The sequence below is a fragment of the Curcuma longa genome, chromosome 18, assembly GCF_044706935.1.
Source record: "Curcuma longa cultivar G26 ecotype Majalengka, Jawa Barat chromosome 18, ITB_CL_G26_1.1, whole genome shotgun sequence".
Taxonomy (NCBI): Eukaryota; Viridiplantae; Streptophyta; class Magnoliopsida; order Zingiberales; family Zingiberaceae; genus Curcuma; species Curcuma longa.
Window position 1 is genome coordinate 5,835,089 of NC_133878.1, and position 27,293 is coordinate 5,862,381.

The window sequence follows — 27,293 nt, forward strand, 5'->3', positions numbered from 1 at the left end:
AACTACTCTTGTTTTAGTTCTTAATTCGGTTAGGAAATTAGAGCAAAATAAAAGGGAGGGGTGAAATTAACATGATATAAAAATTAGGGCAAAATTTGACATTCTCTCAACTTCATCAGGTTGAAGCAAAAAATAACGGTAAAATTGGAAGGATTTGACAATATCTTAAATTTCTAAGGGTGAAGCTAAAAATAACAATTGCATTGGCTTTTATGGAGCGAAGCAAAAATAACGATAAAATTGGAAGCAAAATGTAAAATTTCAATGCGGTATTCAAACTTGCCGCGCTTCTATAAATACCAAAAATAGCGATGCGGATCGAGCACTAATTCGAAACGATCATTTCTTCCCCTGCTTCTCCACTCTCTCGCTCGCAGCTCTCGTCGCTTCCCCGCGACGAACGAAATTTCAAGGGTTTCTCTTCTCAAATCACCGAGATATCTTCGGCTTCAAGGGCAAACAGATCATCGTCTCTTCGTTCCCCTTCTGCCTCACCCTCGAGGTCTAATCGTGAACTCTCGTTCCTAGATCGACGACATCGACTCGCGACCTTAGGGTTTCTACGCAAAGTTTCATCGCGTAAGCTTGATGAAGAGCCTAGGGTTGTCTTCGTTGAAGAGTTTAGAGAACTTTCGATCCTTGACCGGATCGCTTGCAGGACCCTCGAGGGCTCCTGCTGTCTCCAATCCAAGGGGTTCGTCTGATTCGACCTCTTACGGTAGCTTTGTGAATTTGAAGCTCACTGCGGGTTGGTATTTCTTATTTTGGATGCTCATTTAGATTTGCATTGGCTTTCAGATGCTTCTCTCTGATGACTTGGTTTTGTGTGTCGTTTGATTTCAGAAAAGTTGGTCAAAGATCAGGCTTCCGTCAAAACTGACCTTGAATTTGCGGTATATGACACTTCTCCTTGATTAATTAATTTATTCCTTTCGTTCACTTTGATGTGTTATTCTTAATTTCTATGCGTTTTGCTCATTTAAGTTTCTAATTTTAGTCACTCTGGTTTTTATATAATTGTTCTTTGTATATTTGACTACTATAAGAGCAATCTATTTGGGTAACTCGATGGAAATTTAAATGAAAATAGTTTCACATACATTGTATGGCAAAAGTTTAAATTTTGATCTCGTGAGAGAGAAAAAAAATTTAAACGAAGAATGGTAGAACATAGATACCGTATATGATGGAGCACACCATGTTACTCAGCTGATCACTATGTGATGTCACGACCTTTTTTGCCAACATGGTTTGTCTTTTGATCAAATGGAAAAACTACATTACATTCACATTAGGGAATTGTAATAACAAGATGTGGGAGGTGATAGCCTAATTCCTACATTAGGGAAGAACCTTTATTCATCCATTACAGTAGTCAAACTGGATTTTGTTATTATACCTCCAAAACTTAGATTCTTAATGAAGAGAAAGCTTTCAAGATAAGTTAGAGAATGAATGTGTCAACACTGTTAATCGAAGCTTATTGATTTTAACTCAGAGCTGTGTTAGGATTGCTGTACTATTCCAACACCCACTGCTAAGGATGCATCACTTCTTTGGTAGCAGTTGTTAGAAACTGAGTAACTACTACATATCCTAGAAATAAGATAGACAATGCGAACAAGGCAAAAAAACAACAAGAACAAATAAGATTGAACAGGAAAACTAGATAATATTACATTATTATAGTACCATCAGGTGCACATCACATCACCACCAGGCTAACGCAAGATGTTTTTTTCTCTCTTTTTATCAGGCAAGGACTCTAGGGCATATATGCATAACATTTTTAGTCTTTACTCAGTCTTTGCACACTAGATTACATGCCATGATAGTGATTGACTCACCACCTCTGGAATACATGATCTGAAATACCAGCTCAAGTTGGACACAGTAGTCCCAAATCCTAGTATGATATAATTGTACTTAGGCAATGAATCAGTATGTCATTATCTTTGTCACCGCCAAGCAATGTTAGCACAACATGCAGTGGAAATAGTGACACATTAACCATGATCAATCAAGTAATCAAAGCATGCATCTGAAAAAGAATTTGTAAACATTTTTTGAACACCAAAAAGCTCTTGCAATAACAAGCGTTAAAAATCATGAGAAGAGGAATCCACTAATCATCAAAACAAGAAGTATAGAATTTTTTATCTTGAGGAAATTCGAGCATCACATAATAGTTTGAAAAGAACAATTAAATATCTCAACCATTGCCAATTTCACTCTAAATTTAAAGATGGTACCTAAGGTAATCAACCCCGTGCTAAGATGGTCTCCACCATAATGGTGCATTAAAGGATGATCTAGATCTCCTTTCTTGCTATTTTTGGTGGCTAGAAACCCTCCAAATGGGTGGTCACTTCCATTGGCGGCTTTCTCTTCCTCTATAATTTTTTCTCCAAAGTCCTACATCTTCATGTTTTTAGTTCCATTTGTTCAAAGTCATAGAAAAATTTGCTTTCTTCAAAAGAGCTCATATGGTGAATCACGTTAGCTAGCATGGTGTCACTACTTCTAGATTGCTAGTACACCGCTAGATTTGGCTTGCAACATAGGCTTGGCTGTGTTGGAATGCCCAAAAGGATAACTAATGTTGTTAAAAATTTTAATTTTATTTAAAATTGTTCAAAGTTGTCCAAATCATTAATTTTTATAATTTGTAGGAACATTAAAGTTTGTTTAATAAATTTTTAGAGATCTTAAAGGTTGATAATTTTTTAGAAAAAGTCTTAATAAAGTTGTTATTGAATAATGATAACATGCGGAATATGTTTTGCTATCAATCTATTAAAAGATGTTAGGATCCTATGCATGGAGAAGTTTTGAGATAATATGATTTTTTTCATTTCCTTTTCTTTAGATGAGAATTGCTCGTTCATTGTGCTATATCAAGTGGTATTAGAGATGAAATCTTAATTCAATGATCCATGTTTTCCATCCGCCCATTTTCTTTGTATCTTCTTTACCTTTGTTGATTCACAATCCACTACCTTTCCAGTCATACTCACCCACTCCTCTCTTTTTACAACTCCCTTATTCCAATCTTCATAAGTGCCATCACTATTTCCTTTTTTATGTTTCTTACATGCGATCTCCACCAATCATAATCATATTCACAATTACTTCGCCACCCTTGCAAACTCTCCTTTCCCCTTCCTCGATTGCATTTTGATATCACACCCCGTGGGTGTAATTTTAACTTACTAGAAGGTACCCCAATTGGTGATAGTGTGAAAAAGGGAACCAAGACCCATGTAGCTAATTACTAACTCAAGATAATTAAGAAGGTTAACAAACATTATTTATTTATATGTTCAATAAAATTGCAAAAAGATTATAAGATCAATTTAAAGTACAACAAAATAAAAAAAAACTAGAGGCTGAAGAAAAAACAAAAAGTGTACACTAATTTGGGTAATCCAAAAAGATATATATGAATTTAAAATCAAGCAAGTCCAAATTTTATATCACAACTTGGAATTCTTGTTTTAGTTCCTTTTTTTGTTATGCACCATAGGTGTAAGGTATGGTACCCTACTTGGTGATAGTGTGATACAAGGGAACCAAGAGCCATATGAACAACCACAACTTTGAATTCTTGTTTTAGTTCCTTAATATATATATATATATATATATATATATATATATATATATATATATATATATATATATATATAAAGCAACTATTTTTGTTATGCACCATAGGTGTAAGGTATGGTATCCTATTTGGTGATAGTGTGATAAAAGGGACCAAGAGCCATACGAAGCAACCACAACAACAACAATAACAACAACCAAACCTTATCTCACTAGATGGGGTCGACTCTATACAAACAATCACTAACTCAAGATAACCAAGAAATTCGACAAACTTCATATATTTCTTTCTATAATTTTTCTACAAATACAACAAAAACATATATAACAAAAGGTCATTGAATAGAACGAAAATACATAGAAATAAAATCATATTAGGAAATAATATGTCAAGATCTCTGAGCAACTCTATTTACTAATTGAAACCAACTATGATATCAAAAGGGTTTGCTTGTGAAACTGTAGGTGAAGGAAAACATACATTAAGCTTAAATTTACTAAGTGGGTAATTAGAAAAGATGTGCAAGAAGTTAATCTTATTTAGGAGGTCAAGAAACTAAAATAAGTCATCATTTGATATTACAACTTTAAATTCTTCTTTAACTTCTTTAGTTTATTCATATATTGTTATATAAATATATCTATAGTTAAGTTACTATTTTCATTTTAGTTCTTTATCAATATTTAGAGTTACTACTATCACTCTAAGTTATTATCATCCTTTATCACCCATTAAGATAATTTTTTTAATTATCATTATTTAATCAACATGTATATATGTCACCAATGATATAAATATAGTAAATGAACTATTAATAAATCTATTAAGAAGTGAATCACCGATGTCATTGCCCTTATATTATAATAATATCATTTGCAAATATATGACTATAAAAATAATGTAAAAGTTGTGTTATAAATTAGTGATAATTAAATTTAATAATTTAGTATTTTTCTTTATATTCATTTATGTTTTTTTATTGTTATATTGATATCCACTACTTATATTTGTGATTAGTCTTAGTTGTATTAACATGTTTATAAGTGTAATGAATCTTAGATGAAAATTTATTGTCATTTTAATAGTTGTTCAAAGTTTTAAATAATGTTTTTGCATGAAGATATTTATTCTATGTATTTAGGGTGCGTTTGGTTGGGGGTCATCCGTGATTACCTTGGTTATGCGATTACCAAGTAATCACATAATCAAGGTTATAGGGAATAAAACATAACCTAATGTTGTTTGGTTTAATCTTAGGTAATGAGATAAAACCTTATTTGTTTGAAGGTTTTAATACATTACTTACTTTAACATTTACTATATTACCCCTAGTTCAATTATAATCATTTTTTATAATTAAATTAATTTGCTATTTAATTATTTTTAAAATTAAATTAAATTATTAATTATAATATTAATAATATAATATATATTATAAATTTTAAAATTTTAAATTATCTTAAGAGAGGCTCTAACAAATCGAGATAAGTATTTGAGCAAAATCGAATCGACCGAATTGAATAAATCAAAAATCGATTAGAAATTGAAAATGCCAATTAGAAATTTACATTTCAAACTAGGAATACATGAAAATAAATATTGCCTGTGGCAAAATATTACTTGACATACACTACTCCTTGGCAAAGCTAGTTTCACACAAACACAATTCATATTTTGATAAGCTCTATATAGTGCTATATCAAAAGTCATATTCAAAACAATTACAAATCAAAGTATACATCAAAAATGCAAAACACTTCAAACACCTACTCATTCATAATATTGAATCATATATATATTCACACAAACACAAAATGAAAAATTCACACAAACATAACTTAAGTTCAATCCAAAATGACATGCATCCAAGAAGTTCAGGGGAAAATGGTTTGGTTGAAGCAGCAATTCACCTGCTCCTGCTCTGCAAGCAAAGTTCGTGCTGAATTCAAGAGTAAAACCAACAAGTAGGAAATTAATGGGTAATTATGAAGAATAATTTACCATTTTTTACTAGCTATTAGCTAGGCCTCAGTCACTGCAGCTGTTCTGGTTATGGAACTCGTTGGCTGATGCCTTCATGTATTAGTGCAGTTAAATTTACATCAGAGATCATAAATTTTGAACCAAAATGACCAAATCGATGCACTTACGGAGAAGACTTAATTTTTTTTAAAGACCTACTCAAATGGGGATTTGAAAACAAAGAAACATGCACCAATTGCCAAGTAGCATAGCAAGGGAACAAGCCCCTTCAAGTAATGTGAAGTTCCATCTTGTAAAGGTACCATTAGTTGAGTCTTAAAGAAGAATTTTGGTTGAATCCTAGCATTTCAAAATCACTAAAAAAACAACAGAAGTTAGTGTAACTAGCAAGCAAACCCCTACAAGTTACCTGTAAAGTGAATGCTATTACTAGTATTGCCATAATCAATGAGCCAGTTTCTAACAGATTAAGATCAAGATCCATCTTGATTCCCGTTATCCAAGCCACAATAACACATAATAGAACCTTAAAAGGGCAAATTAAAACATTGTAAGCTTACTATTCTTTCACATATAGACAACATTTCATTTCAAAGCTACATCAAACTAAATCCTTACAACAAACATGGAGATCTGGGTTGCTGAACCAAGGGAAACACCAAGAGTAATATCCTGTGAGAGTTCAACAATTAAACCTCAGTTATTCATACAATTACATAGTTAAACTATACAATGATGAGTAAAGACTCTACCAACTTGTTCTTGAAAGCGAAAATGATGGCGCCGGTTGGACCAGTATAAAAGGCAATCTATCTGCCAACACAAATCAAGAAAAAAAAAGTTATTTGGGATCGAGTAAACATTAAAGAAAAGGTTATAATACCATAGAGAAAGATCAAGATCAGAAACGAATTGAGAATTTACTCTGTGAGAAAGCTGACTCGCTCAGCAAGTGGAGTGAGGCCAATCAAACTCAAAGCAAATAGCCATTCCTGTCTCTCAATTCTCAAACAGCCAAAATCATATAATTTATCAGTGTCAAACAATAACTCTTCAACGTCTTAACAGCCACCAACCATTTGTTACTCAAACTCCAACAGCAAAACAATTGAAAATCCCAGTAGGACATTTCTACAAACACATGCCAGGCACGACGGCTAAAAAGGAGTTATCGATTAATTAAAGAAACATACACGTCCGAAATGGAAGTAGTTGGCGGCGACGGCGAGAGGGATGGCAGGAAAGAGGATGCAGAGCTTGGTGCCAAGGAAGATCTCCTGCAGATTAGCGAGCAGGTCCCTGACCAGTCCACAGCGCACCTTCAACACCAGAGACAAGTCTGACTTCTTCCGCAGCGACGACGATGACATGTTGTGCGCCGTTCGCCATGACATGTTGTTAGAGGAGGAGCGGAAGCGGAAGGGGAAGGGGAAGGCTTCGAATCTTGGAAAGCGGAGAGGAGGGTTGCGATCGTTCGCCGTGGATGAAGGCTTCGAATCGCCGCCGCCATTAGGGTTTCGCTCGCGGAGGGTTTCGCTCGTGGAGGGTTTCGCGATCGTGGACATAGGCTCTCGGGGTAATTTTGTAAAGAAAATTCGCTTAACCCTGGAATAAAAAAAACCTAAGTTTTCCTTGGTTTTTCAATTTCGGGTTGGATGCCCTCTTTTGCTTGACGTGTCGGGCATGAAACATTACTTGGGAATCGTCGATTACCTAAACCAAACAAGATTTTGGTTGATAACTTTGGATGGATAACCAAGGTAATCACGGATGACCCCCAACCAAACGCACCCTTAGTATTTTTGTTAAAACTAGATATTCTTCTTATTTTATGATTTTTATGAATAGGCTATTATTTCTTATGTTAGTTTTGTCAATGTTACAAATTGTGAATATTTATTATATTTATTTGTTATGAATAATTTTATCTTTTTAATGCATAGGTAGACAAATGACACCAAAATAACAGTCTTATGATCCAGTTTGGAAATATGCATGCCTACTTAAGAATCAATTTCATTGGCAATGTTTGCATTGCAATATTATTGAAAATGTCGGTGTGGTCACATGTCTAAAACAACATGGTGCTGGTGGATATTCGGATGTTTTTAAGTGTCTAAACATTTCTCAAGAAATCCGTTGTGCAATAAAGGAGGAACTTAATGGCAAAAATGAACTGAGGTACAAACAACAACAACAATGTGAAATTTTTGACAGACGAGTATCTGGAGAATTGGTCTATGATATACTTGAAGGTCGTGGTGAAGATATTCCAAATGACGAAGAACTTTTTGTGGCTTTTAGTGCCTCTTGAACTCAATATGAGTATGAGCAACATATGCAATATAGTGGTGATATAGTTGGCGCTAACGGAAGTGGTTCAATTGGTGCTAGTGGAAGTGACTCAACTACTGTAATAACATTGGAGAGGAGTGCAAGTGTTCATGTTACTTCAACACACGGTAATATTTGTCATTTCTTTCTTTCTATAGGACGAAGGCGTACAATTGATATTGTTAATATTGATTTGCTAGCATTCCTAGACCAAGCTAGCAAGTACACTACGATTAATGATTCCAATACACGAGATAAGAAGAAATCAATCAGGTAAAGTATTGCTAAATTTTTTTATTTCAATCGAATTTCTCCTAATACAACAAACAATACATACTACCGTAGCATGATGTCTAACATCCCAAAATCTAATCATGGTATTCAACCTTCGACTGTATATGAAATTGTTGGTTTGTATTCGGATGAACAAGTGGAAGATATCAAAACTTGTATCCTATCATGCAAGAAGCAGTGAGACATATATGAAGTTATGTTGATGTGTGATAATTGTATAAGATCTACACGAATGAGCACTATCAACTTTTTGCTATACTGCAATAGGAAGTTGATATTTCATAAATCTATTGATGCAACTGTAGAATATCATAATGCATCTTACATATATAGCTTGATGGATAATGTAGTTCAAGAGAGAGATGCAGAACATATAGTGTGCAAGTGATTACGGACGATGATGCCAACTTTAAAAGAGCTGGAGAGTTGTTGGAGCAAGAGCATCAAATATTATTTTGGCCACCATGCGCAACACACTATATAGATTTGATGATGATAGATATCAATAAACTCGACATAGTGAAGAAGGTAGTGAAAAGAGGTAAGTTGATAACAAAATTCTCTATAATCATCATTGAGTTCACGGATTAATGAGAAAATTTGTTAACGGAGAGATTCTTTGACCAGGAGTAACTAGGTTTGCGACTCACTTTCTCCTATTAAAGTCAATTCATGAAGCAAAAGAGAAAATTAAGAGACGTTTACAATCACCAATCAAGTATCAACATTATGTTGATATTATCATTGCAAGATGGGACAATCAAATGGGAAAACATATTCGTTTGGCAAGTGCATATTTTTTTAATAAAGAATTTTTAATACTACTATTAATAATTATATATGTTTAATTATTTTAGGTTATTATTTCAATCAGACATATCAATACTAATATAGTCTAGTTACAAATGATGATATGCTAGTGGCTCTCAGAAATGTAATATCAAGGCTACAAACAAATATAAAATCTGCTACTGAGGCTATTAATGACAGTCAATTATTTTGAGAGACATATGGTTCTGTTGATGATCCTTTTGTAGTGTCATGTAGATATAAATGAATGCGTAAATATAACATAAATTATTACTAATTATCAACACATATGAATACTATTTTAATTATATTCTTATTTATCTTACAATATGGAAGATCAACCCCAAATTTGAAAAAGGTTGCAGTACGAATTTTCTCGCAGACAATGTCTTCAAGTGGTTGTGAGAGAAATTGGTCAACTTTCTTCCACATTGATACAAAATATGAAATTATTTTTCTTATCGTCGCTTGGAGAAGATGGTTTATGTTCATTATAATATGTGTCTTCAACTAAGTGCAATAATAAAAGAGAAGGAAGAAGAGTCTAGTGATGTAGACTCATTTGATATTGGATTTATCCAAATTGAGGATGATCTAATGATGGATTGGTGGAGTGTTGTTGAGGCTGAGAATCCGTTATTTGATGAAGTAGGTGATTTGCCACGACCATCTCAATTTGAGGTTGAGAATCCGTTATTTGATGAAGTAGGTGATCTGCCACGACCATCTCAATTTTTTACTCAGTAGATTGAAAAAGTACAAGCTAGAGGAGATGTCAGTGAGGAAGATGATGATGATGAAACTTTTGACCGAGAATTCGATTTTCTAGATCTTGGCCAACACGTTCTCAAACATTCCATGTCACGCCTCGAGAGATGGTTGTTCGAAAAATTTCGACAGCATCTCCCCTGTAACAATTCAACTTTCCTGAGTATATAACAACATAGGGCCTATCCGACCACTCAATAATACAATACATGAAGTATACCACAATGCTAAACTATATAAGTAAAGGCTCACACGGCCACAAACCAATCTAACACATGCAAGTAAAATAGCTTACCACGATAACATACCAAAGATGTATCACCACGAAAAGCAACAACAATTATACGAAAAACCTCAAAACATACTAAATTCTACAAGTCTACGAAATCAGAAACCACGTAAGCGGAAGCACAACAAATCCATATACACGGGTACAAATCAAAATCCATACACAGTAAAATCACATCATCGAAACACTTCTCCAGCTATGAGATGGCATAATCGGCAGATCTCCTCTGGTATCAGCAGTAATCTTCTATCTACTACCTGGGGAGACAGAAAATCCCAGGGTCTGAGTGGTGAGTACAAAATACTCAATGGATAATCATGATGGACAGTGCATAAGCAAAAGTATTCAAGATATACAAATGAATAACAGAAATCAATTAGTGATCAACACTAATAGTGAATAAACTATCATAATCCATATGCATAACATGAATGATAATGACACCCAAATGCATCAACTAAGGATCAACTAAGTATACAACCAAATGCAACATCTATATACAGTCCATTACCTATATAATTCACATAATGCAAGCATATGCATGATGCAACTGCCACACTCGTCCCAGTTACGTATATATGACGTTGGGGGTGTCCGACATCACACTGTCATAATTCCAGCCTTACAACAAAGTAGTCTGGTGACAAAATAGTAGGTAGCTATGTATAACTACATACATCCCATGACCAATGTCTGTTCTTCATACTCGTCCTCAAGTATCACTTCCATACTATCTGAGTACCTCTACGAGTATCACTTTCATACTTTGAATACCGCCATTCCACGGTGACGAGGACACAAGACATTGACCCGGCTGCGTACAAGCCATTTATTAATGACGATAGACTCACAACATTGGGAATTATAATCGTCATCAAGCACCATGAAGTCATGATCAAGTAATAATAACCAATATCAACATGCATAGACAATATGTCTTAATTACTAGATAACCAAAGGTTCATACGAGTAATAATATAGAGATTCATAAGGTCAACCGAATTAAGGACAAGCAAGAGATAATCATGAGTATAACTAAGGTATCCAGATAACAAGAAACAGGAGTACGATTAAGGTATCTAATCAACAATAACAGAAAAATAACATGCATTAGGAAAGAATTGAACCTGTATTGACCAAATACAGGGATTACTCATCTGATTGACGAATCATCGCAATAAGAATCTCTTCGTACCAATCAAGGTCCTGAAATTTACAAATACAACACTACTAAGTATAATATTATATTAATTTCCTTTATAATTCCTTGACCAACCTACAAACCTAGGATTTACAAATTTACCCTCTGATTCAACTAAAACTCACAATACCAGATCCATCCGTTCTTGACAATGGTACAACTCCATGAAGATATGGTGGAATTCTATCATTCTAAGCGATTGCAGCATAAAAATAATAGATTTGTTTAATAACCTTATTTAACCCTAAACTATGATCAATTTATACAAGTAAGCATTGAGGATAAATTGCAAGGTTTTAATAAATCATGTGCCATACTCTGAAACATGTGAAGCCAAAATCTAACTAGGTTTTTATCAAATTTTCATCTCTGTCTCTTTTTCAAATTCTAATAGAACAATCCCACTTGCAAAGACCTAGCTTCAACCGAACCCTAAACCCAACAGTACAACCAAACCTCAACAGCAACCATCCAATAAAACAGTAAACAGAATAGGGCTCAAATCCAAGAAATCCCTATCCCCATTCCTCACCGAAACCTAATCAAACAGGAATAAATCAGGCTCAAGAATGTTTACCTCCGATCAGAACCCTAGAATCAAGCTCCGGTTGGCGGCGACATGGCTATTACTTGGGCGGCCACTGGAACAGAGGAGGAAGTAGAAGGAGGTAGCGGTGGCTATAAACAGAGAGAAAAGGAAGAGGGTACTGCGAGGAAGGCGATGGCGGGGTCTTCTCCACGTGACGGGCGGCGAAGACGTGGCGGAGGATTGCGGCAGGGCGACTCGGCGGCGTCGGGCGTCTTCGGCAGTGAAGGCTGAGCAGGGAAGGCGGCGTTGGTTCGAGCGGTTGCAGGGCTTCTTCTCCGTGCTGCGAGTGACGAAGGCGACAGTCTTCATGTGAGGAGGGCGAGAGGAGGCGGCGGATAGGGCAGCAAGGCTGCTGGTCTTCACGCGTCGGCGGCTAACTCCGGCAACGAGGGGATCGCGGGGTCGGCGACGGAGGAAGGGAGGGACAAGGGGTTAGGGTTTCGACCGCCACGACCTTATAGCCCTTCCTCCACGAGGATTCCGGCGTTGGATGCGGCGTCAGTGTCGCGGGTCGCGCGGAGAATCGGGGCCGGGGTCGTTGCGATTCAATTTGTTTTTTTAAGGAGTAACAGTTACTTCTCAAACCGGGATTTGGGTTTGGACTAAACCGGTTTAAAATTTAGAGTTTCCTATAATAATTGATTCACTTAGTTCACTAACCAAACGACCTCCGATTTAATCCAAACAAGTTTTGTTTGATTCGTTTTTGCGAGACGAATCTTTTCATCTCCTTTATTTAATCATAAAATTAACCTAATTCTAGATCCGACCTATTAACCTAAATGACTTGGCTAATTTGGGATTCAGCCTACTTAATCTGACCTAATTAAAATTCAACTTTTAATTGGTTAATCCTAACCCTAAAATTTCTAGTATCTTACATTCCAACCCCAACCCCAACCCCAATCCCAACCCCAACCCAATTAAAGTCTATAGATAAAGGCAAAGCTCTTCCAGTTTTTTTACAGAGAAAGGAAAAGGCAAAATTTCTGTTTTTAAGCGAAAAAGCAAAATTGAGGATTGGTGAAAATCCACTTGATGCAATTGATGAGCAAAAATATGATGAGAGTGACGAAACATCATCACCTTCTGGTACTGCAGTCAGACAAGAAGTTTGAAATGATAATAATGTTATCAATAACAGTGCAAGTACTCATGAAGGTGATGATAGTGGCGATGCACTTGGTGATTGTGAAACTTATGTTCCCTCAACTTCAACATTCAAGCCTTGGACATATGAGCAAGGTCACACATATTCAATCCAAGATGGTGATCATGGAGCTAGAACTATTAAGAGTCGTATCAACGTCGATATAAGGGTAACAAACAAAGGGAAGCTCATGATTATCGAGATATGCAAGAGAGTTTAGCTGAGATTGATTCTGATTGAAGTTCATCTCAACCTTCTTATTATAGCTCTGATGCATCATATGGTGATCCATCATATCTGAGCTCGGGGATATATGTTTATTTTTATCTCATGCCTGTACTAGTTCTGATTCTAGTGGTGCTTCAAGTCTAACTTCTAATAGTGAATCAAGACATGCTGATTGACGCGTAGAGAAACCAATATCAATACTGTATGTCATGGGATAATTATTTGATTTGGGTGTTGGAGAACTATGGGGTTGATCTAACTAGGATGTTGCAAGAACCAATGCTTCCATCCGATTCATGACACTCCTTTTGGTATTGGCAAAGGTATTATGATGTATCAAATTTTTTTAAAAGAGAAATATATTTATTTGCTTTTGTCTAATAATTTTTAAATAAAAATATACAAAGTAAGCACATATTTATCTAAAAACTATTATACATATAAATATTGTATATATTATATTAATAAGTTAAAACCATCATACTATCGTTTCTTTACTGGATAATATAAAATTTTATGTTATCTACATTCATAAATCAGATTGATAATTTTAAATATCTTTAAAATATAAAAAATACATTAAATTAAAAGAATAATCTGAAGCTGTAAGAATTTGAGTTTACTATACATCTATATAAATATAATATAAGCAATATTCATAATTATCAATCTCTAAATTTGTGATAATTTGAAGTTGAAGACCCATTTTCATGGCATGCAAGTTTTTGGACTCAATGTCTCTGTAATACAACTTTAACTGATTAAGATTATTTTATTATATGCAATAATAATAAAAATATAAAATTTGAATTTGTACCTTGCTATAGCTACTGCAAAATTTAGTAGATATTAAACATCTTAAGAAAAAATATGGAAATATGAACTCAGCAATAAAGGCTTAAAATAATATCAATAGTGAGCATTTATAACAATCAAATATTAATAAAATTAATTTTTAATTAATATATACTAATATTTAAAAAATAAAAAGCATAAAAATTGTATTAGCATGACATGATACGGTACCGAAACCATATCGTTCTGATCCTGGATGAAAATTCAGTATGACTCGAAATTGTAAATCATGAATGTAGTGTGCTTCACAATTTTACGTTGACCTACATTCTTAATTGTTTTTTTTTTTCATTTTGATATTCCCTTTTCTACTCATTTTGTCTATGCATTAATAATTTGCCTCTTATAGTTTTTTCCTGTCACTTTATTCTTTTTCTGAAATTCATTATTCAGATGGAATAGGATTGTGCTTTAGATGTTTTGAAATCATGACATAATAACTTTATGTTCATTCTCCCTTAAATTTAGTTTTGATTTGGTAGAAAATGGTTAACCTTGGCAGTGCTAAATCTAATTTAGAAAAGACATGATCTACATTATCTGAAATTTTCTGTACTAAAGTTGCAGGAAGCCTTTCTCATGTTTTTTGATGAGAATTGTGGTAATTTCATTTTGGCCTAACTCTCTATGTGCTTAATATTAAAGCAAACAAAACTGAGAAAGGCAACAGATCAGATACGTGTGCTAGAAACGAAATTGCAACAAGCATTAAACGAGAATGCAAAGCTTAAAGTTAAGCAAAAAGAAGACACAAAGCTCTGGGGCGGATTAGACTCTAAGCTCTCTTCAACCAATACAATATGTGATCAATTAACTGAAACTCTGCAGCACTTGGCTGGTCAGACATGTGCAGGTATAACCAGGGTGATGAGGTTCTGCTTATTTAGTTATTATCATTCTCATCTTATTCTTGGAATTTTATTTTCCTGTGACAGCTGAAGAGACTAAGGGATTCTTAGAAGGAAAGCTTGAGAACACTTCAAAAGCTCTTGATGAATTTGATAAAATTTTGAATGATTTATCAGCAAAGTTAGAGAGTGCAAACACTATGATTTTCACAGGTAAAGTCTACATATCAAAGTGATAATACTATCAATTTGTTTAATTACATTAAGGTATGCCACCAAACCATTTACTTAAAGCTCGTCTGTTGATGTGTTGATGGATCATCCTTGATTGTGTTAGTGCATCTCTGAAAATTAGCCCCATCTGTGCGGTCTAAAAAATGATTGTATAGTTTTGTTCATACAGGATAGAAGATTTTCATTATATATATACAATTCCACACACACACACACACACACTGATAGGAAACGGAATTTCTGAACATATAAGGAAAAGGAATTGCTGAACATATAATGAAAATCTTCTATCCTGTATGAACAAAACTATACAATCATTTTTTAGACTTCACAGATGGGGCTAATTTTCAGAGATGCACTAACACAATCAAGGATGATCCATCAACACATCAACAGACGAGCTTTAAGTAAATGGTTTGGTGGCATACCTTAATGTAATTAAACAAATTGATAGTATTATCACTTTGATATGCTACCTGGCATTAAACAATTGAGACTTGTTATACATAATTAATTATTACTACTATTTTACAATGTGATACGCACAATGCTTTGCCTTTATAGGGAAACAAGAGCTTTTGGAGCTTAAGCATGAGAAAGAGGAAGTTGAAAAATGCTTTCGAGATCATCGTGATGCAGCCAAGAATGCCATGCAGGAAAAAGGTATACCGTATGTCTTTTGAATTTTCCAGATAAAAAAGTAATGTTACCATGAGTAGCAAGCTTGTTGTCATTTTTGTAGATTTATTTATATAGAGAATATGCCAATAATAAGAATCCTTATTGTGCACTATAACTTGATTTTATCATGGTCAATTTGCATTTTAGCATAATTTCAATGTGCTTCTTGAGTTATGAAAAATTGCACTATGATTCAATCTTGCTATTGCTTGTAGATGTTGTACTCAAAGAACTACATGGGATAATTGAAGACAAAGTGGTTAACTTGAAGTCTCTAGACTCTCAATTAGAAGAGATGCTTAATGAATTGAATTCAAAGGAAGATACCTGCAGATGCTTGAGAACTACTATTACGAACTTGGAAAAGGAAAAGAGTTCTCTCCAAAGTACCAACATAGATTTTGCACAAACAATAGAGAAATCATCACAGGATCTTGCGGAACTTAGAGAGCTACTTAATGGTTTAGTTACTATGATATCTGAACTACATACTGAAAGTGCATCTCTCACAAATCAGATTTCTATGTTATTCTCTTCAATTGGAGTTTATTGTGATTTGGTTAAGAAGAAGGAGAAGTTAACATGTGAGCATGCTCAGTACAAGTTTGATAAGCTACATGAGGAATTTAAACAGTGCAGATCAGAGAATGATGCTATCAAATTTAAAAATCAAGAGCAAAATGATCGAATTTTGGAGCTGCAGAAAGCCCAAGAATTTTCCATGGTACAACATGCAGATGAGTGTCGATTGGCAGAAGCAAATATCAGGGACTTGGAAACTAAAATTAAGGATCTTCTTTCAAATAAGAGTAGTTCAGAAAAATTGACTACAGAACTCAGGGAGAAAATCAAGGATTTATCAGAATCTCATGCCATGTCTGAGGCTCAGGGGGTCTGTGAAACTTGACATTTTAATTTACTTCTGATGGTAAGTTGCAGTATTAATTTAATAAAATGTGACACTTTGAATATTTCAGAAAAATTTGTCAGAGAATATTTCCAGTTTAGAGGCACAGAAGCGTGACTTACTGGATCAGCTGCAGTTGGTGTCACAGGAAGGAGCTAAAGAGACAGAAGCTCTTAAGAATGAGATTTCTAAGCGCGATCATACGATTACTTCACTTGAAAGTGATCTCATTCTGCTTCATAAAGTTCTAGATGAGAAGGAACAACTTCTTACAAGTTTTATGGAGAGAGAAAAACAATTGGAAGAGCAAAAAGCTGAGGCAACAAAATCTATATTATTGTTGGTTTCATTATGTTTTAGGAATATATTGACTCTATAAATGTTCAGGTTCAAGAATCTCTAGTTTCAGCAGAAATCAAACTAAGTGAAGCCAAAAAACAGCATGATTTGATGCTTGAAGGAAAGAATCTGGAGTTATCAAAGCATTTGAAAGATATATCTCAAAAAAATGATCAGGTACTGCTTTTGAATGTTTTTGTATTCTCAATCTCATTGTGGTACCCACCATTAAATGATCAAGTTGGCAGGCAATCAGTGATATCCGGAAGAAGTATGAGATGGAAAAGTTGGATGTTGCTATGGCTGAAAAGGAGAAGGCCTGTTTTCTTTCTTTCCTAAGGTTCTTCATCTAGATGAGATGAATATTTGAAATTTATATCTGGTTGTTGAAATTCCAGGCAGACAAGATTATAAAGGAAACAGAAAGGAGATGCAATGAAAAAATTGCAGAAAATAAAGAAGAATCACAACGATGCTTAATGCGCGTTAAGGAGGAACATGCTGCAATGGTATGCTTATTATGTTAGATTAAAAAGTGTTGCTCAAAGCTTGAAATTGCTTTTAGTAGTCTGTAATTTCTGGTTGAAGGTTTTTGTTATTCTACTCCCATTCAGGATGTTTAGTTCAAGAATTGAAAGGTGTTTTTAAATCTGAATTGCTTTGTAACAAAACAATTTTCTACCTTTCATATCTCTCTTCTCCACTCCTTTTTACCTCAAGGAGTTTCGTCCACCTTCGTCACCTAGCTAGATTATCCAATAGCTTCGATGTTTGTTTCTCTTTGTCATGGATCAGATGAGGCATTTGTTTCTACCTCTCAACCTTGTGAAGCTTAGCAAAATATATATACTATATTTGATTACAAAATGAGCTCAGAGTACCAATTCACATGGAATTGTGATTCCCTATTCATACTACATTCTTCAAAAAATACACATTCTTACTCTAACCCTCCAAAAATATATATTATGAACGAGCAAAGTGGTCAATCAAGCTGAACGAGCCAGTTGGATCGCATTGGTCAAATTGGTTGGTTGAATTGATTAGGTTCTTATCAGGTTTGATGGGCCGTATGACACAATCAAGCATACCAAGCTAGTTGGATCGGATAGGGCGACTGAGCAGTTGGGTTGGGTGAGGTAGTCAAGTTGGATGAGTTCCATGGGCAATTTAGGTTGGTCAGGGTAGACATGTTAGTCAGGCAAATTAGCTCAATCATCTATGTATAGACAAACCAATTGGGTATTTCTCAACATCTAAACGAACATTGAAATGTTAACATGTTCCTTTTCTTCAGAAGTAATTAGTTGGTCAGGTAACTTCATCTGTTGTCTAAAGATCCAGACAATATTCTAATTGAGTCCAATCACTATTCACTAGTAATTTGTTAGGGCTTTACTTATTCATGTTTCTATGCAGCAATAGCTTTGGTATTTTCTCTTGCAATATAAAAGTTAGCTTAAAAATCATATCAGACACGAAGTTACACCAGCATGTATTACAAATATACATAAACTGGCTGTATGTTTATTGATGTTCATTCTAGTTATATTTTAAGCTTTAAGGAGACAATATTTGGAAGAGAGCAAACAACATTTCATGACTATAAATAGAAAAGGATGGAAATGAATGGAATGCATACGCTTGCTTATAGCATATACCTATGGTTTGTGTATGACTGAAGCAAATTAGGTAATCTCATGGTTTCTTTCACTGCTCATGACTGCTAGTGTCTGAACTTCTATCCCATAGTTATATCTTCTTTATTCATTGCTTTTGTGAAACTATGGAACTTTGCATTTCTGTGCTTGCTAAAGAGAAACTTCTCCTGATTTGATGTAGAACATTATATTTATAAATCTTAGGAATGCTTGTTTTTTCAGTCTCTAGAAATTTGACAATTAGTCTTTAGTTTTGAAATTTTAAGATTAATTTTTCTCAGTAGACTGTGTTACCTTATTCCTTTTATGTATGTTCTTTGTCCTCTTTGTTATCTCCAGGTTAGTCAAATAGAGAAAAATTTTGAGCAGAAGGAATCAAAACTTCTGCTTCAACAAAGGGAAGATCTAAAAAGAGTAGAGCTACAGGCTGAAAATGAACTGAGGGAGGTAACTGCAAGTTTACTAACTACTTGGCAGGCTTCTTGTCTAAGTTGTGAAGCTGGAGATTTCATTAATGTAGAGAATTTCATCATTGAGGAAAGAGCATGAGTTTCAAATAAAAGCAATGATGTTGCAGCATGAAGATGAATCCAAAAAATTGCAAGAAGAATTGGAACTGCAGAAATCAAGGGTATTAATGCCAACAATAGTTGTTAATCCATTACTGGTTCTAATGTGTCATTTATGTAATTCATTCAGGAAGAAAAGCAGAGAACATTGTTACAATTGCAGTGGAAAGTAATGAGTCAAAATCAACAAGTTGACCAGGAAGCAAACTCTAAAAAGGTTTTTACTAACGAGAACTTGATACATGGATAGTTTTATATCTTAAGACAGTCCCACATTAGCAAACTTTCACTTAGTGGTATAAAAGACTTGGTTGTTGTAAGTCAGTCCCACATTGTTCTGTTCTAATAATTATTATCAATTGCTCATTCCTGTCTATTCATATGCTATTGTGTGTTGTACTTAATTTAGATTTTCTGATAAGAATATCTGTCTACTTAGATTAGGAAAAGTGTTATATATTTCATGCTGCTTTTATCTCTTTTATAAACATTATATTTTACATTTTGCATAATATGTCTTCAAGAGATGGGAGTTAATCTAGGAAAGTTCTTTGGAAGAAATGCTCCATATTTTGATTAGGGTTGTAATCGAACCGAGTCGAGCCGAACAGTAAGAGGCTCGAGCTCAGTTCGTTTTCCCTAAGCTCGAGCTCGGCTCGACTTTGATTTGAGCTTTAATTTTTAAACTTGAGTTCGGCTCGTAATGAAATTAAATAGTTCATCATGGCTCAAGCTCGGTTTAAAAATGACTTATTTAAAAGTTAAACAAACTTAGTTTGAGCTCGGTTCCAAAATGATTTATTTAAAAGTTAAACGAACTTAGTTCGAGCTTGGTTCGAAAATGGCTCGTTTAAAAGTTAAACGAGCTTAATTCGAGCTCGACTCTTTAATATATAATATTTATAATTCATGTAATATATATATGATAAACGAGTCTCTTAACGAACATATTCGCGAGCCTCTTAACGAATATGTTCACGAGCCTCTTAATGAATATGTTCGCAAGCTCACGAATCAAATACTGTTAATCTCGAGCTCGACTCGATAATGTTTTCGAGCTCGAAATCAGACTCGAGCTTGGCCCGATAACTTAATCAAACGAACTCGAATGAATTTTTTTCGAACCAAGACCTAAATAGTTCGCGAGCGGCTTGACTCGTTTATACCCCTAATTTTGCTGTATACTTTGTTCTTGCATTTTAAGAACACTGAGAATGTAATTTTGACGTTTATGTAAAGTTGATGACAATAGGATCTGAAAGTTAAAATGATGATGGTTATGTAATTTTTCCTTTCCAGGAATTCTCTGTTTCATCAATAAAGATGATGGAACCATCTGTTAGGAAAGAACATAAACTTGCACTAACAAGTCCAGAAAGCAGAAGGAAGGTATTCAGTTGAACTTGCTGATTAGCAACAACTTACTGGTTTCTAGCATGTTAGCAATCAAGTACTATATTTTCAGGATTTGAGTTTGTCAGGAGTCATGCGAACACCCATGAGTAGCATAATGAAGAAAGTAGAGAAGCCAAGTTCACGCAATATTCCTAAGCACAGGAGGAAGGTATTTAAGTTTACTCAATCCTCTTCATCATCATAGCTATATGCTTCATTGTTATCTGAGGCTTCGATTTATGTCCACTGTTTTCTACAAGTGTTGCATAGATTATTTAGAAAATATGTTAAATGAGGCTGAAATTTCAGTTTTTTCCTATGGGCTTGGATGGGTCTACTAATGAAAATCTAGGTGTGTTGGCTAGTCAGCTAGCAACTCTTGAAGTAACTATTTAACACATGAATTTAGTAAAAAGCATCACGTGCTCTTTCCTAGACAAAGATGCATTTTTCATTTCAATCTACTGTGGTTTTTATTTATTTTTCTCTTTTTATATGATCAATGTACAAATGTATAGTGGCATAATTTAGAAAACACGAGGCTATGGTGGATATTATTAATAGTGTGGAGCAATGATTGCCCTTAGTGGATTATTGGAAACAACAACCCTATGACAAGTAATAAAGACTAGGTCTTTGTCATAAACAAGACAACAGTTTTATGTTAGTCACAATTAATGGGACCACATAACGAGCAGTGATGATGTGACACAGGAAGAGACAAGTTGCCAAGATGAAATCTCACACGGGAAATAAATTTGAGGCTGAACTACCTTAGGAACACTGGGAGTATACTTTCACCTAGAGGGTAAGATGCATGATGGATAAGACCGACTAGGTCTCAACTTAGATGTTGACCACATAGCAAGGTCAAGAGCAGGGTTTAAAATCTCGTGCCGAGCCGGTCGAAACGGGCGAAATTTTTCGTTCCGCCCGCCGACCGGCACCGGCACGGCCCGGCACCCGCCATCCCAGCTGCCAGAGTCGCGCGACTCCGGCGGCCTCACCGGAGGGGTCGCGCGACACCTCCGGCGCGGCGGCGGGGTCGCGATCTCGCCCGCGCGTGCCGATATCGGGGAAAAATTGGGGCCGGCGACGCCGCCGGAGGCTCCGCCCGGGGCCGGCGACGCCGCCGGAGGCGCCGCCCGGGGCCGGCGACGCCGACGGAGCCCCGCGACACGCCGCGTAGCCGCCCGCGCGTCGCGATCTTTTTCCCGCGCGTCGCGATCTTTTTTTTTTTTTTTTTTAACTTAGGTATTAATTGGATTTTGATAATCAATTCCTAGCTATAGTTCAAAATTATAATGTGGGGTAATTTAAATAGGCTTTATTAAATCCTATAAAATTATCAAAAAAATTATTTTTTATTTTTAAATATTTATATTAAATTTTTAATTTTAATTAATATATTTTATATTTTAAAAATACCGAAACTATACTGGCACGGTACGATACGGTACCGAAACTGTATCGTTCCGGTCTGGGACCGAAACTCCGGCACGGCTCGATATTTTAAACCTTGGTCAAGAGTGTGGCAAGTTAGATGATCAACATGATCAACTGAGAGAAGGCACCAAAAAATCGCTGCAGTTTTTGCATGCAAAAATTGTCAATCCAATGGTTAAGATCATAGTGCTATGGGTTTTATTCAGTTCAAACCAAACCCAGTTAAGTCAAACTGAAATTCTTTTTGTAAAGAATCAAACCAAAAAAGGTTATAAACAAAACTAAAACCAAACTGAAATTATTATATTAGTTCAGCTTGGTTGGTTCAAACTGAATTGGCATAGTATTTTAGTCAATTAAACATGAAATATAGCATTAACTCTATACAGTTCATGTTAGCAATTGAATCTTCAAATATATAATTACCAGAAACATTCAATTTTGCTTCATGCTTTAAGCTGCAAACATAAAATTGGGTCATGCTTTAACTAAGCCAGTAGCACTCAATTTTGCTTAGCATTAACTAGAGCAGTGCAAAACTAGTATTCAACTTCAATATGAATCATATTCTAAAAAAAAAAACTAGCATTATTATTCAATTAAAAAATAAACAAGCATGCATAGTTTTAATGCACTTGGACTTACCAAAGACCAACTAAGCCAAAAAAAAAAAGGAATTATATTGGGACATAAATAATAAATGGTTCATCTTTCATTTTGAAGACAGTATTGTTAACAATAGAATGTGAAGGGGAGTCTTGGCGCAATGGCCAAGTTGCTCCCATGTGACCTTGTGGTCACGGATTCGAGTCTCGAAAATAATCTCTTGTAACACAGGGTAAGACTGCGTATAATAGACCAAATATAGTATGATTCTATTTTATTGTTCTCCAACTTTTTGATTAAGTGATTCCTTAATTAACACAAGTTCTTGACTTCTGTATCTCTTTAGTTTGAAACTTCAATAAAAATGACTCTCCATTATTTCTTATTCATTAGATTGGCATTTCTTTGTACTCATTGAATAAACTATATAAAGCATCCTTCACTGTGTTCACTATGTAGCGTTCTCTGTTATGCATTTCAGTAAGTGCAATCTAGGATCAAGTGTTACGATTATGAACAATGATAAATTCATTTTTTATGTATTTCTCTAATACTATCTCATTTCTCTTTCATTCTTTTAGCTGTTTCTTGAAACTCATGCCTAAGATAATCATTACTTGACCATTTGATTGAAACTGAAGCAATCTGACTAATATTATTTAAATAAAGCATGCAACTGGACCTATCACATTTGAGTGAAATGATAAAATATGTGATGCATTTTGAATGTATCTTTAATGACTTTCCAATCATGCTTAATTGGTCATCCATGCCCATATCCAAATATAAGTTATCCCCGAGGTTCAAAACCACCCGTATCAGAGTTTTTGTCTTCGACTAAAGTGATACTATTTTGGTATCATGCCAATGTTCTGATATATGATGCCAGTGGCAAGTTAGAAATGGAAGAAGGAAATGAAGAAGAAAAAGAAGATAAGACAACTTTTAAGTTTAAACTTTAGGTTTCATTTGAAATAGTTGACATTATCTTGTATCAACATAATCTACACAAAAATAATAACATTATCTCAATTCATCTTGACATGTGTTCTATCATACTAAGGGGTGTTAAATGTTGACATAAAATGTACGCATCAACATAATTGAAACAATGACATAGGAGACATTGCATACTAATAATATCAAGTTTTGGTAATTTATTGGAATGATTTGACCGTGCTACCTGACATGGTACAAGATTTTAAATCATGGTTATGCCTTAAATAAAGATCTTCATGAAATCTTCTGAAGCTGTCTTATCTTAGGGTACACATAGGTACACCAAATATCACATAAATGGAATCCCATCTTGAAGAGACATCAAGGCTTAAGAGAGTCTATTATTCTACAAACTAGATGAAGTTTGTCTCAAATATCCTAGTGTTTCACAGACACAAATGGCAAAAGCAAAAGCAAAAGCATGTGAGGTATTAAATCCTTCTTGGACAACTAAGTTGATGAAATTAGCAACACACCTCACATGAAGAAAATAACCTTTTAAGATACTGCTATCTTGTTGTCAATTCTCCTTTTCAGAAAGAGATAGCAATCTTGTTTGAGTTTTCATTATCTACTGTGATAGCCATAAGTTTTCGTATGCTCCAATCATGCGAACAATTTCAAATGACCCTTTGAATGAGTACACCTTTATGACTAGAAATTGGACAAGTTTAGAGCTCACTTATGGAGTTTCCAATAATTTATCAATGAAGGAAATATGATCCATATATGGCTGATTCTTTGTATAGAAGTCTATGTGTAAGACAAACTTATTGAAGTCCATGTGTAAGACAAACTTAATGGTAATTAGTTTGCAAAAAAAAGTTCTTTAAGTGTGACCTTTCTAACATGAGTGTGGATTAAGTGTTTGACACAACCATTTTTTAAATCGACAAGCACAAAGTGGTCGATGAAGAGTTTAGATATTAGAGGTCATCTCCACATCTCTATTGATTACATGTAATACTCATTAGAGACAACTATATTTAACACCTAGATTGACATCCATAGCAAATTCAGTAATTAAGTTTGAGTAAAATATCTTTTGAAAATAGCTGTATAAATCTTTATATATGCACACACATGTGCAAGGTAGATTTTTCATTGAGGTAAGCTGAAACTGTATCTCTACAAGTTACTTTTGTTTTGCAATGATTTTGATTATCAAATGAATTCAGGAGATTCCAATTATAACAGGTAACCCGCCGCGAATATGAAATTGAGACCTCAAATGGGACAACTGTTATGAAGCGCAGAAAGACAAAGAGCACAGTCATGTTTGGGGTAAATATACTAACCTCAATGAATCACTTTAAATTTGCAGGCCAAGGTTTATGCTTTTATTTGATGGGTGTTTATGTTTGATCTTTTTTAAGGAGCCAAATAGTCAGAGGCTGTTTCACCCCCAGTCCCCTAATGCTGTCCATGACACAACAAAGATCAAGGAGGTATTTTTATAAGAATTTATTATCATCCAGCTACTCCTAAGAATATTTAATGAGTTCTTGCTGCTTCCTTGGTTAACCTAATGCAATAATTTCAGTATTTACATAGTTATTCAAGTAGACATTTCATTAGTCAATACTACCGTGTTGATTTCTTTTATTTGAGGGGCAATCTTGGTTTCATTATCAAGTGAACATGCAAACGACCTGCCCAAGTTCTAGTTTTCTGCAATTTTAGTTGCTTTTTTACATTGATTATGGATGCTATCATCGCTTAAATGTGTGTCACTCTAATTGTCTTAAAACTGACATATACCTAATTCTCTAACATATTTTTTTACTAGTAAATATTTAAACACTTAGTATTCTTAGTTGGTTAGCAGTGATAGCTCACAATGGTCTTGTTGATAGAGTTTCCTATATAATAACACCTTCTGTTGCTTTTTGAAGGTTTGGGCATCCAGAAATAGTAATTTATGTTGTACAGATACAGATTTGTAAGATGGAAGCATAGTGTTGTCTTTTGCTTTTAAGATGTTTTTAACACAAGCCTTTGGTAGTCAATTGATAATGTGATCAAAACAAGCATTTTGGTTGTGATTATTTGATATGCACTTTCTCAGAGCGATAGTTTATATATGTATCCATTGTATCATTCATTAGTTCCACAATTTATTGTTTTCTTGTGTAGGCAAGTGGGGGAAACCATCCACATGCAACAAATATTGGTGACTTGTTCTCAGAGGGTTCCTTGAATCCTTATACTGATGATCCATACGCATTTGACTAAAATGTAAGCCTCTCAATGTTATTTGTATATCGTCTATCTTTATGTTATTTGTTTACTATACTTTCATGCCTCAAAATCTACATCAAGCTAAGTTGATGGAATAAAATTGACCATTTCTCTGTAAACTACAGTAAGAAACAATACAAATATGTATTTTATAGTTTGGCTCATGAAATAGATTCTTTTTTTCTCATTCAATATATGGTTTGTAGAAATTGTGTTCAAGTAATAGGCAAGGGAATAATCTCCATAACATCAAAATATTTTCGCAACTAAAGCTCCTTTGTCATATTTTTTCAAAACAACAAATACTATAGTTTGGAATCTGTATTCCCTAGGTTTATGAGGGGAATAACTAAGTTGGATCAATAAAATGCTTATTCTATCATACATTAAATTTTAGGTAAAGACTTTAAATTGCACATGCAGATTGCTTATGCCATGTACAACCATATGTAATCACAATGTTTTGGAAGAACTGTTCTTCCCTAAACAAATTCTTCAACAATTGCTTGAAAATTCAAGCATGCATCAGCTGCTATCTGCACAAAGGGAAATTTAGTTCTTTATAAGCACAAACTTATCATTTACAGGTCAAATCTGATGATTTTTTTTGTCTATGTTTCGATGCTAGCAATGCTCAAGCAATTGAGTTGAAGTCCTGGATGAATGCTTGTATTCTCTACTATTGTCCTAGACCTCCTTGAAAACTTTGTCAAGTAACTGCAAGCACTTCCTTGGAAGCTGCACATCGAGGTTATTACAAACAACCGATAATTTCTTTCATCACTTGTGTTCTATTACCCTCATCATCCAACAGAGACATCCAGTTGCTCTAGAAATAGTTGATACCTTATATAACCCTTGTCAAAAGTTTGCGAAGAGCAAGTGAAAGAGGACACAGGTAAAAACAAGGTTCTTTTCTCCTTTTCTTTTCTAATCCTCGCATGTTTTGCATTTCTTGCATTCCCTGCACGAAATGCTCAAATACCTATAAGTGACGGTTACTTGGAAACTTCTATAAATGCTGTGAATCTCTCTGCGCCCTGGAAAAACGGTTCTATGAAAATTGTAAAGTGATGGGCCGTTCTACTGGCAATTGCACCAGTTCTTTGTTTGCTTGTTTGTTTGTTTTTTTTTTTTTTTGCAATTTCTCTGGGGCATCTTTATTTTTTACATTGTGAAGGTTAGGGGGAGATGTTTACGGTTTTTTCTTTTTCAATCTCTTTTGGATAAAAATCTCAGACGAACTTCCCTTTCAAATC

General features: G+C 34.6%; 2 protein-coding genes and 2 pseudogenes across 2 annotated transcripts; 3 read left to right on the plus strand and 1 right to left on the minus strand.

Annotated features, from left to right (window-relative positions):
• Positions 1 to 588: 588 nt before the first annotated feature.
• Positions 589 to 26,028, plus strand: LOC141812177 (synaptonemal complex protein ZEP1-like). The gene is made up of 18 exons (XM_074700212.1): positions 589 to 748; positions 844 to 893; positions 14,754 to 14,961; positions 15,044 to 15,169; positions 15,755 to 15,853; positions 16,087 to 16,763; positions 16,849 to 17,097; positions 17,166 to 17,294; positions 17,366 to 17,434; positions 17,516 to 17,626; positions 19,118 to 19,225; positions 19,299 to 19,409; positions 19,478 to 19,564; positions 20,647 to 20,736; positions 20,813 to 20,911; positions 24,991 to 25,077; positions 25,170 to 25,241; positions 25,930 to 26,028. The coding sequence occupies exons 1-18, from the start codon at positions 589 to 591 to the stop codon at positions 26,026 to 26,028; spliced, it is 2,631 nt and encodes an 876-aa protein (XP_074556313.1).
• Positions 5,493 to 7,155, minus strand: LOC141812287 (vacuolar cation/proton exchanger 1a-like). The gene is made up of 8 exons (XM_074700334.1): positions 6,784 to 7,155; positions 6,514 to 6,582; positions 6,347 to 6,403; positions 6,209 to 6,262; positions 5,987 to 6,116; positions 5,789 to 5,879; positions 5,609 to 5,680; positions 5,493 to 5,528 (listed from the first exon to the last, which is right to left on the minus strand). The coding sequence occupies exons 1-7, from the start codon at positions 7,153 to 7,155 to the stop codon at positions 5,629 to 5,631; spliced, it is 825 nt and encodes a 274-aa protein (XP_074556435.1). The 3' UTR covers positions 5,493 to 5,528; positions 5,609 to 5,628.
• Positions 7,542 to 8,904, plus strand: LOC141812289 (uncharacterized; annotated as a pseudogene).
• Positions 8,983 to 13,436, plus strand: LOC141812290 (uncharacterized; annotated as a pseudogene).
• Positions 26,029 to 27,293: the final 1,265 nt, after the last annotated feature.